The 19665-nt window shown below is 22.5% G+C and overlaps 1 protein-coding gene across 5 annotated transcripts in view; it reads left to right on the plus strand.

Annotated features, from left to right (window-relative positions):
• The window catches only part of LOC129611244 (matrix metalloproteinase-2), a 110194-nt gene that overhangs the window by 33857 nt on the left and 56672 nt on the right, over positions 1-19665 (plus strand). For all 5 annotated transcript variants that reach the window (XM_055524289.1, XM_055524291.1, XM_055524290.1 and 2 more), the window contains exon 2: positions 8611-9183. In XM_055524289.1, the coding sequence (XP_055380264.1) occupies positions 8866-9183 (318 nt within the window). In that variant the 5' untranslated portion in view covers positions 8611-8865. The remainder of the gene's footprint in view (positions 1-8610; positions 9184-19665) is intronic.

Below are 19665 nucleotides of genomic sequence, written 5' to 3' on the forward strand. Positions count from 1 at the left end.
GGTGGAACAGTAATGTAAATAGAAATAATAGTTATACACAAAAATAAGTTGTAGTTCGATTTTGAAACAAAGAAGAAAATAAATAAATTTTTTTTTATTTTGTAAGCATTTTTTTTTTTTTGTATAAAAATATTTTTGACAATGAAATTTATAATCAATATGTTTGGTTAGTTTTTCTATTTTTGTTATAATATTGTTATTATTATAAAAAAAATAGTGATAATAAAATTTCTTTATTTGTATATGGATAAGTAAAATTTAATTGTAACAAAAACTGTCATCGATAATATGTGTATGTACTTAAAAAAATTGTACCTATAACATTGAATTCGATTTTCAAGAAAATTATACAAATACGAGTATGTTATTTATTGACAACATTCTCAATTAATATTAAAATTGTCCTGCAATTTTAAAAAATTTATTGCTTATATATTATTAAAAGTTCTTGTATAATAACAGGAAAAATTATTAAGCCTTCTTACTGTAGTAAAGCATAAAGCAATTGAAGCAAGCTCAAATAGTATTTAAGTACCTAACAATTTACAAAATAAGACCCAACTTCATCATTCAAAATTGAATCATTTCAAGTCAAAAATTAATTTATTGAACAATATAATTATTAACATTGTACGATCAAATTTTACTAAATAGTACTTTTATTATACAAACCAATCTAATTTAAATTAACTTCCACTTTTTTAATTTGCTTCTGACAATAAATTATGCTTCTATTTCTTCTTGTATTTTGTGTGTTATTCTAGAGACATGGCATCAAATTTCATTTATGACACTTAACATTAAAAATTACTTTAATTTTCAATACATTTATACTAAAATTGCAATGTCAAAAACAAACGTCATTGAAACATGTATGAGCAATAAATATTTTATAACACTTTTAATGTAATTCAGTCCTGAATCAAATAATTGAAAAATCATTTATAAGTAAATTAAAATAATAACACTGTATTTTTTAATAATAATGAAAATTACTTTTCAATATCCTTCCTACCACTTGAGCACAATATGTATGACTACAACTCCATGTCGTATTGAAAAAACTATTGAATACAGTGTGTATTGTGTTTGTTTCTGAATTTATAAAGGAAATAAATGCAATTATTTGCATATTTAACTTCAATGTAATGTTCAATATTTCCAAAAATTACATTCTATTAAAAATTTTATTTAACAATTTTAAATGTTATTTAACAATTTTAACATGTCTTAAATAAAATTTTATTCTACACACATTAATTTTAGTTGACAATTACAATATTTTAAATAGGCATGTATTTTATGACTCGTATAACTATATGGTTGTATTATAACTATATTTAAACTGACTTTACTGCTCTAAATTGGTGATAAGGATTAATGTAAAATGAATTCATATGTATATGTTTACCTACATGTACCAGAACGATCGTAGCATATATTACAACATGTTCTCTCTTTTTATGAACTATATATAAGTATTTCGTGCGTATATATACATATATTATGTACCATTTTAAATAGCACACTGGTGAATTGGTTAAAATGACATAATTAAATTATAAAAAAAAAGCAAACATTAATTTAAATCCTTTGATATTTTCTATATCCTTTAATGCGTTCACTCACATATACTTGTATATTCAACATACTTATACTTTTATTCATTTACACTCATTTTAACTGAACTAATTTACGTATAATATACTCGTAATGTACATGAAATGGAAATCCCTTTTGATTACATGTAAAATATTTAGTTAAAATTCATATTGTTTTAATTTTTTCTTCAATTTAAATTTTTTAAATTTTAACCTATTTATTTTACACATAATATGCATATAAAATGCTAAATTGAATTTAATTTAATAAAAGGTCAGCATTTTCTATTTAAATATTTGGGTATATTTTAATTAATAATGTTAAAAATTAGATATTTTTTGAAGAAATAATTTTTGTCTATTACCTATTATCTTTGAATAAATTTTAATTATAGATTTTATTTTTTTTAAATTGAAAAATTATTGAAAATTACAATGTAAAGGTAATTGAAATTTAATTAGAATCGATAATTGTTGTTGTTGTTTGGTCAGTACCCCATAAGTATGCTAGAACTACATTTAGAATGGTATGCAAAAATGTAATTAAAATTTTAAAATGTTGGAAGTAACAGTTAGGTATTTAGGTTTTCCCTTTTAAAAAAAGCTAACATTTAATTAGAAGACAATATTATTTCTATTTTAGAATTTTTATCTCTAGTTCATTGCAATTACTATGACCTGTGAACTCTTGAATTAAACCAGTGAGATGTAAACAAACATAAATTAAAATTTTTACACTTTAAAACGTTTTGCATTGTAATGATTTTATTAATGATTTAAATACAGGGATAAAATTTCGTGGTTACAGAACCTCAGTACATCAGAGCTATTCCGAAATTTTTAATTATTCTAATATTAATTTTATTGCTTTTACAGTTCTAAAAAGTTTTGGTAAAATTTAAATATATGCAAGCATAATTCTGTCTTTTAGTAGATACAAATGCACTCGCAGCAGACATTCATACTCTTTCCCTGAACCCGAACGTTCCGGAGTGAGCCATTCTCATTTTACAAAAAATCAAATTGTTTGACTAAAGCTATAAGTATAACAATACGAACTTATATGTTTTATGCTATTTAAATCCCCAAAACATTTATCATTTTGAAATAGAAACGGCAAAATATAATACAAATATTAATTTAAAATAAAAAAAAAGTTTAAGGACAAATAATTTTTGTGTTCGTAAAACATTATACAATTTATAACTAATACGAATAATTTTAACTGAAATAATGTCTGCTGTCATGCAATACAATTAGTTATAATTTTTCTTCTTTATTATACTTAGTTTTCTAAAAATACATCTAAGACGATTATAAGTACACATTTATAGGTATATAATAATTGTATACTACCATTGTTCATTTATTCTTTTAATTTTCGAAATTAAGTACTTTTATAGTTAGTTAAGTAATAAGTATTATGAATTATCTTCTTTATCGTGTTTACAATCTATACAATATCATAAATATAATAGTAAATAATTATTTAATACTCTGGATTAAATAAGTTCATAAAGAAATTGCTCCCAATCATTTTAATATCTAGAGCACATTTAATATTGTAACTCGGAAAATTATATAGCAATAAAAGATGACGAAAAAATTAAATAATATTGTAAGTACTAGATATTTAATATTTTATCAATATTGAAGTGGTTTTTAATCGTCAAAGTCTTTCAGTTCGATTTCATTCTAAAATTACAAGTGATATTGTAGTGTAATTCAATTAAATTCCAAATGGATTTAATTTTAAAATCTATATTCCAAAAAGTAAATGCATCTTGAAATGCACTTGAATAATTACGCTTTTGTTAATGGAACTTATACCATTAGCAGGGGAATAACAACAGGTCTTAATTAAGAAAAGAATACTGCTTATATTATAGTATATAATTAGTAATGAATAATGATATAAAAATGAGTAGTTATGATTAAATATAAATTCTCATCCACTCTCTTAAATCTTCAACCATGTAGATATAGAAAGCAGTATAAAGTCAAAACTATTTTTTTTATTATTTTATTGTCGAAGAACGAAAAATAACAGACAAATGTCAAGACAAAAAACAGCAAGGAAAATTATGGTAGTAATATTTAAAAAATATAAAAAAAAAATTATTAATAATAAATGCTTGTTCATTAAATATTATCACCATTTTTCTTTGTAGTTATTTATACATGAATGTCCTAGTTACATTGAGAAATTGAATTTTTCTTTTTCTTCTGGTTCTTTTTTCTTTTGCTATGTAATTTTGTTTTTTACCCTTTCCATACGTTTTTATACTTTTCAGAGAAGAGTAAAAAATATTTGTTTTTCCGTAAAAAAAAACTTAGATTTTCAAAGTGTTTTACATTATGTAATTATGAAATTTTTAACAGGAACAATAATATAACAGGAGTAATATTTTGTTATATTATAGCAGAATTTTTTTTTAGAATTTTTTTCAAAATTTTGTGAATATCATTTCAAAATCATGTCAGAATAACGATTTTTAAATTATTTTCTAAATTAATTAATTTCTAAATTAATTTAGAAACATTTCGAAAATTTTTTCGAACTATTTTCGAATTATTTTTCATTTAATTAAGAACTTTTTCAATTATATTCAAAATTATTCGGATTTATTTCACAATTATATTAGAATTTGTCTCAGAATTTTATCAGAATTATTTCCGAATCATTTCAGAATTATTCTAAAATTTCAAATTTATACTTAATTATTCATTAATATCATTTTTTTTCTACTGAACGTAGGTTTAATTTTATTATAAAAATAAATTTTTTCTTTAAGGGCAAAATGTTTCTAAAAGAAAATCTCACTGATTCGTCTCAATATTTTTCAAAATATTTGAAAAACACTGACTTCTCCTGTTTACAAATGCATACAATACAAACTGTTATACACGTATGTACATACATACAAATGCATACAATATATAAATTAACTACATTTATTTTTATTCTTCTTCTTATTTTTTCATACTTTAAGTTCCTTTTTTTTCGGAATTCATTTGTGCTTCACGTTCCTTTTTACAACAAAAAAAAAAAAAACGAAATAAAAAAAAATTAGAAGTAAAGAAAACACACAAAACAGATTGCTTTATTATCCTTCTTAAACTTTTTGTATAACATAAAAGCATTAAGGTTAATGTTGACGTTGAACTCATTTTCTCGCATTATTATTTCTCTTTTATTTCTTGCTTTTTTTTTGTTTTTATATTTTTTGTAATTTTTTTGTCAAAAAAACTTTACTTTTTTGCTTCGTTCCCCTCTTCTCTCTTTCCCTTTCTCCCTCTCTCTATGTTATTATCTCTTTTCCCCTTTTATCACCCTTTATCAACAAGACCTCTTGTTTTTTTCTCATTTTTTTAAATAGTGTTCTGAGTGAATATTAATTTTGTGTATGTACTTTTTTTTTCAAAGTACTCTTTTTTTTTTTTTAAATACTTTACAATTTACACTACAGGTACAATTATTATTATAACAAAAAAATGGTTGTAGAATATTTTACAAAGGTCGTTGGTTGATTGTTGGTTGCTAATATTTTATATAATATGTATGTATGTTTTTTTTCTCTCTCTTATTATCCTTTTTTCATTTGTGTTTGTTTCATTTTCTTCTTATATATAAAAATTTTCCATATATACAATATAGATACATATTTGTAGTTTAAAGCATAATTAAATTCTATAGTGATAGGACAAGGCGTATCATACTCATAAATTTTACAATAACAGAAAATTTAAAAAAAATGTAAGAATAGTTTACTTGTTTTACTTGTAAAAAATTTACAGCGAAAACGTTATTTAAATAAAGGGTAGTAAAAAATGACGTGAAGGTAAACATAACGAAATTAAGGTAGAGAAAAAAAATAAATTCAGTTTTATAGATGTATGTATATACAATGCACATTGGCCTAAAAATTTAAAAAGAAAAAAAAAAAATAAACAAACGAGTATAAGATTCAAGGCATAGAGCGCATTAAAAAAACAAAACTATTATTAAATTTTAATGTGTGGAAAAAAGGAAAAAATACGGAAAATTAAAAGTTTATTATTAACTTATACGTTGGTTCTTTTTATTTAATAAAATGCATATATGAACAAACTTTAAAGAAGTTTTATTTAAAACATTAAAAAAAAAAAACTAGAATAGAAAATAAACTAATAATAAACTTGTGGAAATAAATTTTCTCTCTTTTATTGTTTTTTAATACCAGCGTTATAGTTTGAGGTCATTAATATACAATTATGTAGTATATATTCCACCATACAACATAATATTCCTAAATCTAAGTATATTATGAATAATATTTAAATGTACTTTGTAGTTTATTAAAGCAGAAACACAAATCTAATACAAAATTAAAATTAATAGAAAAAAAAATTTTAATAAATAATATGCAAATATTACGAGTATTATTAAAATTTTCTAATTGAATAAGAAATTAGAACATGAATATAAAAATTTTTCAAAGATTATCGTATTTAAAATATTATTAATGAGAATCACTTTGAATTTCTATTTGATTTTTTATTATTTATTCCGAATAACGTTGGAAATATTTTTAATAAGTAGGGTAATATTTTTAATAAGCTTTTTAATAGTAAAAAGAAAAACAGCTCCCCTTACTTCTAAATTTAAAATTAAATTTTTATTAATTAAAACACTAGATTTTTTATGTGAATTTAAAATTTTAATGTTTTCAACATTGCCTATCATACAATTTCCATTATTTCGTTTAAGAACTTTAAAAATTTTTAATATATTTTTCCAATATTGAATAACTTTATGAAAAAACTGACTTTCCAAGAGAATAGTAATTAAGGTCTATCCTTTAAGAAACAATTACAGATTTAATCAATTGTAATTATTTCTCAAATTTCTTGAATCACTCAATTCAAAATTGTTGAATTTCCAAAACATATAGAAAAATATTAAAATATATTTTGAAAAACATTGTCGAAATTATTGAAAAATCCCCTAAAATTATTGAAAAATTCATAAAATTATTGAAAATCGATCAAATTTTTAAATTGTACTAAAAGATTTTTAATATTAAAAGTAAAATTAATAAATTAGTTCATTTTATTTTTATTTTCTTTCCAAATAATTTTTGGCCTTTTAAAAGAAAATTTACATTAAAGTATAAGTGTATAATCATACAAAACAGCTACCTTTTTTTAATTTTTAATTCAAATCATAAGTATATTCTTATGCCTACACACATTTCACCTGAATATTTGTAAAAAAAAGTACATTCAGATCTTTTTCATTTCAAGGAAGAACAAATCTTTAAGGATTATTATCATTATAATAAATCATTGCTTTAAGACTAAATCAAATATTTATACATTATACATACACATTTGGGTTGTATATATAACAACATAGAATAGTACACTTTTCAAGTAGGAATGAAAATCTCTTTGAACCTTTTCTAAAAAATAAAAATTAAGCATTAAAGAAGAATATTACAAATAAAAATACAAAATATCCTTAAAAAACAAAAAAATATACAAAAATGAAAAACACTTTAAAATAATAATTTTAAATTTGTATAAGAGCATATTTAAGAATATAAGATATTCAAATATAATTTTATTTTAAATTGAATTATATATGATTATGTTTATATTTTTTATGCTAATCCACTTATCTTTATCTGACAGTCAGGGCGTGCCGTACCTTATTTATATACATAAAATATTATTTTTAAAAATTTTGATGAAAATATTTTTAAAATCTCATTGTACAGAAAGCAAATATTTCTATCCGTATAGGTAAATAAATAGAATATTACTTTAAGGATTTAGAAATTTAAAATTAAGTAAAAGTAAAAAAAATTGTGAAATATAAAATAATTTTTTTGGTTGAGTAATAAACGGCCTGAAGGAATAAAATTTTTTCCGATGTACTTGAATAATTTATTCGGAAATAATTACTATTTCTGTGGACTGACAATATTTTCACCTTTAAGTAATTTATTTCAACAATTGAAACAAAAATTTTTTATTTTGAATATGGAATCGTCTTACTTATGCAATATTTTCTGAAATCAACTCAATTTTTAAAACACGACTTTAATAAATTTTATAATTTTTTTTTTAAAAAACTTGCAGAATGGTTTTTTTACTTCCAAATGAAAGTTCTTTTAATTATTTTAATGAATCAACTAATTCTTATTTAGAAATCAAATTTAAATAGTCGTTTGAAAATCGATTGAAGAATTTTCTTTTTGAAAATTTTATTTTTAAAAATAATTACTTTTTATGGGAAAAAATTTCAACCTTGAAAAAATAATCGGATTTTTTGTTATTCTTATAAGAGCAATTTGCAATACAAATTATTTTTTAAGAAAAATTTTATTTATATTTTAAATTTAATGCAAACTTATGAGAGACAAAACCTTTTATATGCATGTATGATAAGCTATCAAATAAACTAGGGTAAATTTATGCAATTATTTAAAAAAAATAACGAGCATACAATAATCTTCATTTAACGAAGAGGCACTCCCAAAAATTTTATTAATTAATTAAGAACGCGTTCTAATTTTAGAATCTTTTTTCTTTTTTGCTTTTGTTCAGTAACTATAAAAGAAAAAAATGAAAAGATCGCAAGAAAACGGTCAAAAAGTTAACATAAAAGCAAAAAAATGAAACACATTAAAATAATTCCTTTAAAATACCGTTATATAATATAAAAATTTCCCTGAAAAATTGAAACAAAGAAAACACCTTTTAAAAACAAAAACAAAATAAAAAATTTAAAATTCCTTTTTTTTTCTCAAATTCTTTTTTCGCTTCCATTACTACTAACTCTGGGCTGCTGTTCTTTTCATTAACTCATTTATAAACTCCCACTATAAGAGCAAGTTAGCATTTTAATCAGATGAATGTACAATTTTAAAACAAAAAACAACCCGAAAATAAAAAACGCATAATAAAAACAAAAAGGTGAAAAATTAATTTAATTTTTTTTTTATCTTTTCTTTCATTTCAGATTCAACGATTTTGTTAATAAAACAGAACAAAAAAAGAACAAGAAAACAAAAAAAAGTAATAAGATACAAAACTTTACAAAAACTACGAGAAATTTAGTTAGGGATACCAATTTATACAAAAAAGAAAAAAAATCATCTATACTCTTACAACACAAATAAAATTTTAAGATAAAGAAAAATTAAACAAAAAATTCAACAAAATTTAAAAAATTTTCTTTTTATAAAATAAATTGAAAAAATAAACGAATGAAAAAATGATTGAACGACGACAACAAAGAATTAATAATTTAGAATATTCAAGGATATCATCTTTATCATCACCATTAATAACATCATCATCAGTCAGAATATCAAAATCAATACCATCAATAGAACCGTCTTTACAATTAGAACAAGTAGAAGCAGCAACAACAACAACAACATGTATACCAATTTCAAAAATTAGATCTTATAATAAATTTACAAAATTAAATTCATTACACAAATGGACTTTATTAATAGTAACAACAATTTTAATTGTATTAGTTGAAAATTGTATTGGAGCACCAGCACCAAAAACATCACAAGCTGAGGTAAGTCAATTTTTATATATAAAAATTTTTATATGTATATATTGATGATCGTTACAAATTTCTGATTTAAAAAAAAATTCAGTAAATCTAGAAAATATAATTCGCCTTATAGAAAGCCTTAGACTTAATAAAATGCCAATTTTATATTGCTTATTTATTTAAAATATTCAAAATGTCAATCGGACCAAAATTCAACCTGCAGTAACTAAATTCTGTTAGAATGTAGTTCAAATACTATTTGGAACTCAATTTTGTATAATCAATTGAATGCTCACAGAATTTGATTTGGGATGATCTTACATGTAGCCATCAAAACGAATTTCTTGAATAGAATAGTTCATTATAAGAGGCATGTCTTTCCATGCCATTTCTCGAAAAATTTGTCGTTCTTTGTCCTATAAAATTTTTTAACAGAATTATATGAGAGAGAAAATTTTCAGAAAAGACGAGTTCTCTATTACAATTACAATTACAAACTTTTCATAATATGATCTTTTATCTATTTCGATTTTAATCTTCTATAAATTACTATATTATAAAGAACGCTATCATTAAGAATTTGAATTAAAAAATTAACAAGAAAAAGAAAAAAAAATAAAATGTTGAAATTTCTATATACAAAGTTTTACAATTATACAAATGGATTTTTAAATAAAATTATTTTGAAAAATTTTTAATGAAAAAGGAATAAAAAAAAAATTAAATTGAGAAAATAATTTCCAATTTTATACAATTCTTTGTTTAAATTTTCCATTGAAGTTTTTTTTTTTGTTATACATGTAAAATGCATCATGTATAAATAAAATAAAGATTATTTTTCGCTTTAAAAAGATCACAATGACTTAAAAATTATAAAAGATTTGACATTATTTATTTTTTTTTTGTTTCGTATTATTTGCTGCCTTAAGTTTATATCATTTATTTGAGCCAAGAGAAACAAAGAGATAAGTGTAAGACTGTTAGTAATATTAAAAATCTCTTTTGTAAATTGAAAAATTATAAAAAAAAAATTTACTCGGGAAATTTTGAGCCTATATTTCTACCCAAATTAAATTTTTAATTTCTAAATGCGGCCCTGTATTTCTTGCTAAATTTAGAATTTCTCAGACCGAGCATGTATTTGTTATACTATTTTAGCATTCATTCAAAGACTGTATATCAAAATCGCTTCATAAACTATAATTTTCCAGATATTGCTAAAATTTGGAAGTACATGACTTTAAAAATTGGAATTTTATTTGCTCATTCTAATTTGTTGTCCGATATAATTAACAGTGCTCTCAAATTACTTTTTAGACCGGTATTTATCGTGATCTGCTCATATCAACTTTTAATGCATAAAATTTATTGAATTTGAGTATTTAACAGGAAAGGCAACAATTTTCAAACTTATTGCTTTAGCATATTCTTTTATTTTTTCAAATGTAAAATGCTTACCTAAATAAATTGTAATTTTTCTATATTTACCTACCCTCTAATTAAGAAAAAATGTATTTATTTTGAGCAATTTGATTTTAATATGCAATACTTAATTTAATGTATATTCCCCGTCTCAACCTTTAATTGGTATGCACTGAATAAAATTCATCAGAAACGTCAAACTCAAAATTTAGTACTTGTTTTAGTAATTTGTCAAAAATTACTTAACCTACATAAATATTAAAATAACATTATAGAGAAAAGAAAATTTTAAAAAATTCTATTTAAACAAGTAAAAACGTTTCAGTCGGTATGAACCGATTGAATTATACCCTGCACCTTTCATTGTTGTATAGCAATTACTCAAACCTGTGAAACCATTCTATAGAAACTTCACGGATATGTCTGATCTATAACTGAACACACAACTACCAAGTTTCGTGAATCTGACTTTATTATTTTTCCAAATATTTAAAATTAGCTTTTGGAGTTGTATGGCAGGTACCCGAACCTGTCAAGCAGTTCCACTAATACTTCGCAGGTATATCTGATCTATAATTGGACACACAACTGCCAAGTTTCATGAATCTAACTTTATTACTTTTCCAAATATTTAAAATAAGCTTTTGCACTTGTATGGGAGCCACTCGAACCTGTCAAACAATTCCACCAAAACTTCAGAAATATCTTTGACCTATAATTGGACACACGACTGCCAAGTTTCATGAATCTGACTTTATTATTTTGCCGAATATAAAAAATTTGCTTTTGGAGTTGTATGGCAGCCACCCCAACCGGTGCAGTTATCTCATTAAAATTTTTAGAGCATATGTAGAATATAATTGGACACATGTATACAAAATTTTATATTTGTACCTTTATTAGTTTTTGAAATAATTAAAATAAACTCTTTGAGTTGTATGGCAGCTACCCGAACCCGTTGTCCGAATTGGTCCAATAACAATAGGGTTCGTCCTTGGCACAAAAGAAGCAACTTGTGAAAGTTTGATGTCGATTGCATTATTCGTTTTTGAGTTATCGTGCGATCGGACGGACGGACGGACGGACATGTCTAAATCGACGCAGAATTTTACGCTGAGCAAGAATATATATATATGTCCATACCGCAGATAACTCCTTCAAGTAGTTACAAACTCCATACCAAAGTTAATATACCCTTCACGAAGTGCAGGGTATAAAAATGCATTTTTGTAACATATGCGAACAGAAAATTATATAGTGGGTACGTTACACGAAAATTTCTGAAAACAATAATTATAATTAGCGTTCATAAACATATGAGAATATAGCCCGTACACATTTTATGTATAAACAATGCACAATATCATATACGTACATATATATTTCTTGTATTTTTACAAATTTTTGCTTCCTTAAATTTATTTATCATCTTCATTCTCTTAATTGAGTCAATTAACCCCAACCCATGAACAGATCAAAAAATATATCAGTTATACAGATTGTGATGATCTTAATAGCTTGCATTTGCTTTCTGTATATGTATTATTTACTTTCTATACAATATATAACAACTGTTATATATAAAATTATAAGTTCATATTTTGTGTAATGCATTTATTCATAAATGGGCATGTCAAATAAATTTGTTTCTTCATGATATTTAATTATATTTAAAAAATTTTGTAGTGAAAATGTTCGCCGGTGAAAATGTTATTAAATATTTTGTAAGAGCCAAGCAATTAAAAAATTAAAAAAAAACAGAAAAAAAAATCTTATTATTTTAATACGTATGTATAAAAGAAAAAATAAGATTTTAGTCGGAAACTCATATTTATAAGTTGTAGTATGTAAAATAAAAATTATGACCCATTTTGTCATAATCCATTACCCTCAATAGAATAGAAGGGAAATTTTTATTGAAAATGTTATATAAGAATGTAAAACATATGTTGACGATCTCTTAACACATTAACACATGAGCTTGTTTTTTTGAAAGTGGTATAAGTCCACTTTTTAAAAAGACTAAGCTAATGGTGATTTTGATGAGCTATAGACGACGAATAGTATAGGTCTCCTTATTTTTGACAAAACTAATCCATAATCTGCTTATTTTTCACACTTTTAATCTCGTGTTTAAAAGGGTGTCTTAAATTTATTAGTAAAACAAAATATTCATTATAATGTAAATTAATCTCTCATATAACTTGAATTTTGCATAATTACATTATGTGTTTGTGTATATATCCATATCATACACATATGTATGTGCAAATAAATATAACAGTATTTTGCAGGCGATTGACATTTTCAATAACAAATCAACAAATTTGATATGATAATAATGCATGTAATGTAGCTCTATATAAACTACGAATGTAGAAATATTATTAAAAGCAATGAGTCACTCAAAATTTCTATAATAAAAATAATATACTTATATGTAAATAAATTACATAGCTTATATAATACAATTTTATACAAAATAATAAATATACTTAAGTACATTGTTTATATGTAGGCACGCTTATGCATTATACAAAACATAAATATTATATTAAGAAATCATACAAAAACGAAATTATGACAATGAAAAAACACCATCTATTATAAAACATAATACTTATTATAAGTAATTGCAATTTGAAATGATTGTAATCATGAAATATATGAACTAGTTATATAAAAATATTATTGTCAATGCGTGATGTGATATTATACGGCCGAGTCATAGCGTCAATTTTAAATATAAATATGAGTATATACATTTATGTATATTGTATACACTTATTTATTGTTCATTATGATCGCGAAACTCTCCCCCTGCACATATTAACTATGAAATATACATTGAATATTACACATTATAATATGTGATAGCTATTCTTGTCTCATTCATAAAAATTTGTTGTATATGCGGTGGGTGAGTAACCCCTTACAAAATAATAAATAAAAATATATAAATAAATTTTTTTTTTTATATAAATTGTTTACATTTTTTGATTTTTTTTTAAATTAAATTTTTTCTATATTTTTATACATTTCTGTTTTTTTTTTGTTGTGTATTAAAGAAATTCACACATAATATTATCTACATAAATATACATACATACATATATGAAAATTAATATCATGAGTGAGAATGATAAATATTTTATAATTTTGACTTTGACATTCAATTTTTCTTCTCACATTTTATAATATATTTATAAATTTTTACAATCATATAAAACAAAAATAGTAATGCACTTGAACGTGCCAAAATAATTTTATTTATTTTTTTTTGTATAAAACGGCAGCACTTGATAGATAATAAATTTATTTTTGTTATATAAATTTTATAACATTATAAGTTACTTGCAAAAGTGTATTGTCATTAGTATTTTGTAAACTGTTGTATTAAATTAAAATTAATAAAATTATATAAAGTAATATATAAAATTAGAAATATTAATTAACTACCTGGTTTCTTCATATTTGTATGTACTCGTATGAGATAAACTATATGAATATTAATTATTAGAAATATGTACATGTATAAATAATAATTATTTTCAATATGTCCTATGCCTTTGTTTGAATGTGAATTGTAAATCAAAACGTTTAAAGTCAATTTTGGCCGAATTCAAGAGAAAATAGTTTTTTATATTAATTCTAGTGATAATCAAAGAGCAAGAAAATGTTGTTCTTCATTCAGCGAACAAGAAAATATTACTATGAATCAATTCTTATTCATTAAAAGGCGTAAGCCATTTTTCTCAATGGAAATGAGTTATACTTACATTTTCATGAAAGTACAAAAAGAAATGATAAAAAAGAATGATAATATTATATGAATTCACTGATCTGACGCCTATCGGTATGATTTAAATGAATGATAATTAAATTTTTGCATTCACTTTCCCATTAAATCAAATTTTGCACTTAAGACAATCTTGTTACAATTATACGCCTTAATGACTAATGTAGTGTATAAAAGTAGTAGATTTGTCACTTTTGTACAATATACCACATTAATATTTTAAACTTAGACAATAGATATCATGCTAAACTTTACTAATATAGGATGAGGAAATCATTTTGAAAAAAAAAAATTTATTATAAAAATCACGAGATTTTTAATTTTTATTATTTTTCATTTTTATATCAATTTTTTTGTTTTTAATGTAATTTCTTTCTTTTTTTTCAATTTAATAAAAGAAATTGTTAGAAAATTGCTAGTTTATTTTAGTAAGAAAAAAAAAAATTTTTTTTAATTTATTTGCTTTTTATAATTTTTCAATGACATGAAAAATTAGTAATTCAGGAATGCATTCAAATTCTAAATTTAATAGAGAAAAATTATTATTTTCATTTTTTTATAACAATAAATATTTTATTTATATTAATAATAAAATTATTTTCTATATATATACAAAATTAGATATTAATATATAAGTATATCTACACGATCTATAAAATAAATAAAAAAAAAAACTCGGAAGTTTAAGTTTTCATTCTTCATTTTTGTTTTTTTGAAAAAAATAATAAAATGGATAACATTAATTATTAGAGTTGACAATTTTATTTTATAAAAAATATTGCATGCAATAATTTTCTATACAAATAGTTACTATATTGTAAACAAAGAAAAAATCTCAACAATAATTATCACGAAATATATTAGTTATCTATGCAACTAAGATTTTAACACAGTACAATTGCCTATACGTACTAGCCCAAGACCTGTACATATTGTGTATATATGTATGTTATTTAATTAATAACTTAATAAGAGATTATTCCTTGGTGCTTTACTTCATTTATTAAATTTTTTCAACTAACATTGAAACTTACATAATTTCTAAGATAGCTGCTGAGTTTATTTTAGTAAAGATGACATTTGACTTAGAATTATAAACTTAATAATTGACTTTGACAGAATAAAATATAGGAATAGTGTACTATAAGATCATGTGATAAAATTCAGCTTGCTGCTAATTAAATGTAATAGATTTGTTATATGTACTATGTGCATTATTGCCTTATCAGGGGTTATAGAATGACGTATGATCTAAACGGATCCTAATTTGAAAATTTTCTTAAATCTGATATGAGCGAGTAAATAACAACATTCAGGCCTATTCTTCTAAATCATCACATTTATGATTGTCACACCTTTTTTTTTTGTCACGTCGCATCTTTTTTTTTTCGTATTCTACTAGAGGCGGAATGTAATGTGAGAAAAGAAGCGAGACTCGAAACTTTTTGATGTTAAAAATTTGTAAATTAAATTGTGACAGAAAAAATTATAAATAATAAACATTAAATTATTGAAAGAAAATGTAAAAGGAAAGTTTTTCGGTAAAAGTATTGAAAATTAAGTGATAATTGTTACTTTGAAACGGTAATAAATAAAATTACTCAAAATTGCTATTAAAATATCCTATTATATTTTCAGCAGCTTTTATATTATCTGCTGACAATATTTAAAAATGCATATTGTATAAACGCTTTTTGTGACAAGTAATGAGATTCGTTTCTAGTAGAATAGAAAATCTGTCACCTCACACATTTTTATGTGCGATTCGTCTAATAAAATAAGGCTGATTACATTTTCATAGAGAATTTTATAAAAGTCGTTTAAAAACATACTGCAAAAGTAATTCAAAGCTGACAAAAAGGTTTTTTTACCAAGCCACTCAATACGTAAACAAACTTACTAAAAAAAGGAGTGTCACGATAATAACATTTCTCTTACTAACAAAACCATAAATTCCTTTAAAGAAATAAAACTAAATTTTTTTCTTTTCTGTCTAATTAAAAAATTTTTAAATAAATGCATGAATACATTTTCAAGTCGTATGAAAATTCCATACATACATTTTGATATTACACCAAGCATTCATTTATTATTTATCATTATTTAAACAAGACTAACCATAATGTTTGCTGATTTTCAATTATAATTAAAAATATGAGTCAGTTAGTATTTAAACTTTGTATAATTATTATTGACACTTTGATTTCAATATTATGTTACACTTATTGAAAAACAAGTTGATATACAAACACTTAAAATCTAATTCAATATTCAAAAATATTCAATTAACAAAATTTTAATCAATTAAAAATAAAAAGTGTATAGTTTACTTTTTATAGCGCCACAAAAATAAAAAATAAATATTTGCTTTTTTTTTAATATAGAATATTTTTATTAGTCATTTAGTTCTTGGTATTAATCATTTATTTATGGTTTGTTACACAATATGTATAGGAGGTATGTGTATAATTTGGGTTCTCTGAAAATATACTACATATATATACGTTATATGTATGTACGTTGTGAGACCGGTTTTAAATGATTCCTTGAAAATTAATGGATAAAATTGTTATTTGTCTCATATGCCATCCATTCTTGTGATTTCCAACTCGATTTATAACAGCTTAAGAAAACCACGGCCGCTATATGCATATACTAATAATTGACTTTTACATTTCAATATTAACTTTACAAAATTGACCAGTATGTAAAATTATGAATTTACTTAGAAAACTCATTCATAAAATTCAAAGCATTTTAAAATTTTATTGCAGTATGCAAGTTCAAAATGTAAATTCATATAGAATTTTTTGCAATTTATAATTAAAACAATGTATAATTAAAAATTGTTAAAAATAATCAATGATCTTCTCAAATTACAATATTATATTGATGAAATTATAAAACCGTGTTAAAATTTACAGCTTCTTTAATTAAATTCAATTAAGTTTACCATATATTCTAATTATAACTAATAATTTTATATTATTTATTCAATGTAATTTAAATGCACCTTAAAAAATAACATACTATAATATTCAATATTTTAACTTGTTATGCGCAAAATAAATTATTTTGCATAAAATTAATTTTAATTTAGATATGACAACATAAAAATAAATAAAAATCACACAATAATTCTCAATATTACTTACATATATGTATCTTAATCTTCCCAATGATATCAACAGAATATTACCTTAAACAAACAATAATAATAGAGAAGAATTTCTGAACAATTTCAATTATAAACTGAACTGAACATTGTAGAATTACTAAAGTACCTATAAATAAATAAAATTTAATTAATTTAAACATGCGCATATAGTATAAGTATGTTTGATTATAATCACGAAATTTCATTACAAAACTCATATATTAATATTAATTTTAATTTATTATTAAAGTATTAGAATAAACGATGTATTAACATATTAGATTATAAACGATGTAACAACATATGAACTTTACTGATAATAAATCTATTAGTGAATGTTATATTATAGACATTGGATTTTAAAAACAACATTTTTAACATATGAATACATGATTCTTTTATTAAATATTTTATATAAATTCTTTATTATAGCTAATTATTATATATATTCATCTAAATCGTATATAATAATCGTATATATACGGGAATAAGTGTCATTGTCATTGAATTTTCTATTTAAATTTGAAATTTTATTAATATTAATTGAAGAAAACTTTATGTGTAATATCTACCATATATGCAAAGTATGTCTTTAAAATGAACATCGGAACATAGGGGCTCAAACGTTATACTTAGTGTTCAATATTTATTGCATATTGTTCATTGATTTCAAATCGGCGAGAGCACTTTTTGGAAACCGTGTAAGACGCTGAACAAGTCAGAAACGGGCCTTAGTTATGTATTAAGTACTCACATATACTTAATTTAATCAGTCAATTTAATTTTGAAAATCTATATATACATATATACATAAGAGTCAAATGTAAATATAAAATATTATTAAAATAGGAACAATAAAGTTTTAGAAATATTTAAATAAAACCAATTTCAATACAAAATGCAAGCAGGATAATTAGGTGGAAAAACAAAAATGGACAAAGATTTTTTCTGTTTATCAGCTAATTTAATTACACCTTTAATTTTTCAGTCAAAATAATTGTTTAATCATATAAAGCAGATATGTATATGGGATACCTGCGGCCTCTAAGGGTTAAAATATTAATTTTATTAATTAATATAATTTTATTAATTTGTATATGTATTTATGTATGCACAGCAATAACTGTACAAAAGCTACCTTTATTGGTATTAAAACTTATGCGGCCTCCTTAGTTATTGTTATTTTAAATTTGGCCTCCATGTGTAAAAAGGTTCGCTGCCTCTAATATAAGAACTTCAATTTCAAAACCAATCATCCAGCCAGAAACATTGAACCGAATTTCTCTTATGTATACGAGTGAAGCTTTATCTTTTTAAACTAATTTAAGAACCTTAAAATGTAAGCATATTGGGCTTTCCATAATCATTGTGATAATTTTGTTAAACAGCGTAAAATTATATTTTCTACTTCACTAGAAATTATTCACAAATTCTTTAATAAAATTAAAACAAAATATTCTTAATAAATCAAATGCGATAACCTTTTATTATACATTTCACTTGTATAATTCTTATTTTTCCCCAAATTAATTTCAGAAGAAAAAATCTTAAAAATAAATCATTATCTTTTGATTAAATTAATAATTATTATTTTAATGTTATTAAATTATAATTATTATGTATTTTATTCAATAAAAATGGTTATGTATAACGCGTAAATTTACCCATAATACATAATTTTTTTAAAGAAAAATAAATAAAAAAAAAAAATTAAATTTTTTATTTACTTTATTTAATAAACAAGTTTCCAAAATGCAAGCCACTATAAAGCAATTTGATCTTTTAAATGAAAAAACAAAGTCTATGAAAAATGAAAGTATGGTAGATATTTGCTTTCTTTCTTTTAACTCTTATTAGATTTAATTGGACGCGCTAATAATATTAAAAGTAGTTAAATACAATTTTTTTCTAATGTAATTTCTTATATTCCACCATTACATAATTTTAGTAAGTCATTTACTTGTTATGTATAGAAGTAGGGGAGAAAAGTAAAAGAGCACAAAATTTTTTTGTATTTTATCATCATTTTATTGAAGTTACATATTCAATTTTAAATCATTAACCAAATTTACTATATATGTACATTGTACATTATTATAATGTATTGAATATATATCTACATTGT

The sequence above is a fragment of the Condylostylus longicornis genome, unplaced genomic scaffold (assembly GCF_029603195.1).
Source record: "Condylostylus longicornis isolate FDR11 unplaced genomic scaffold, ASM2960319v2 ptg000048l, whole genome shotgun sequence".
NCBI classification, from domain to species: domain Eukaryota; kingdom Metazoa; phylum Arthropoda; class Insecta; order Diptera; family Dolichopodidae; genus Condylostylus; species Condylostylus longicornis.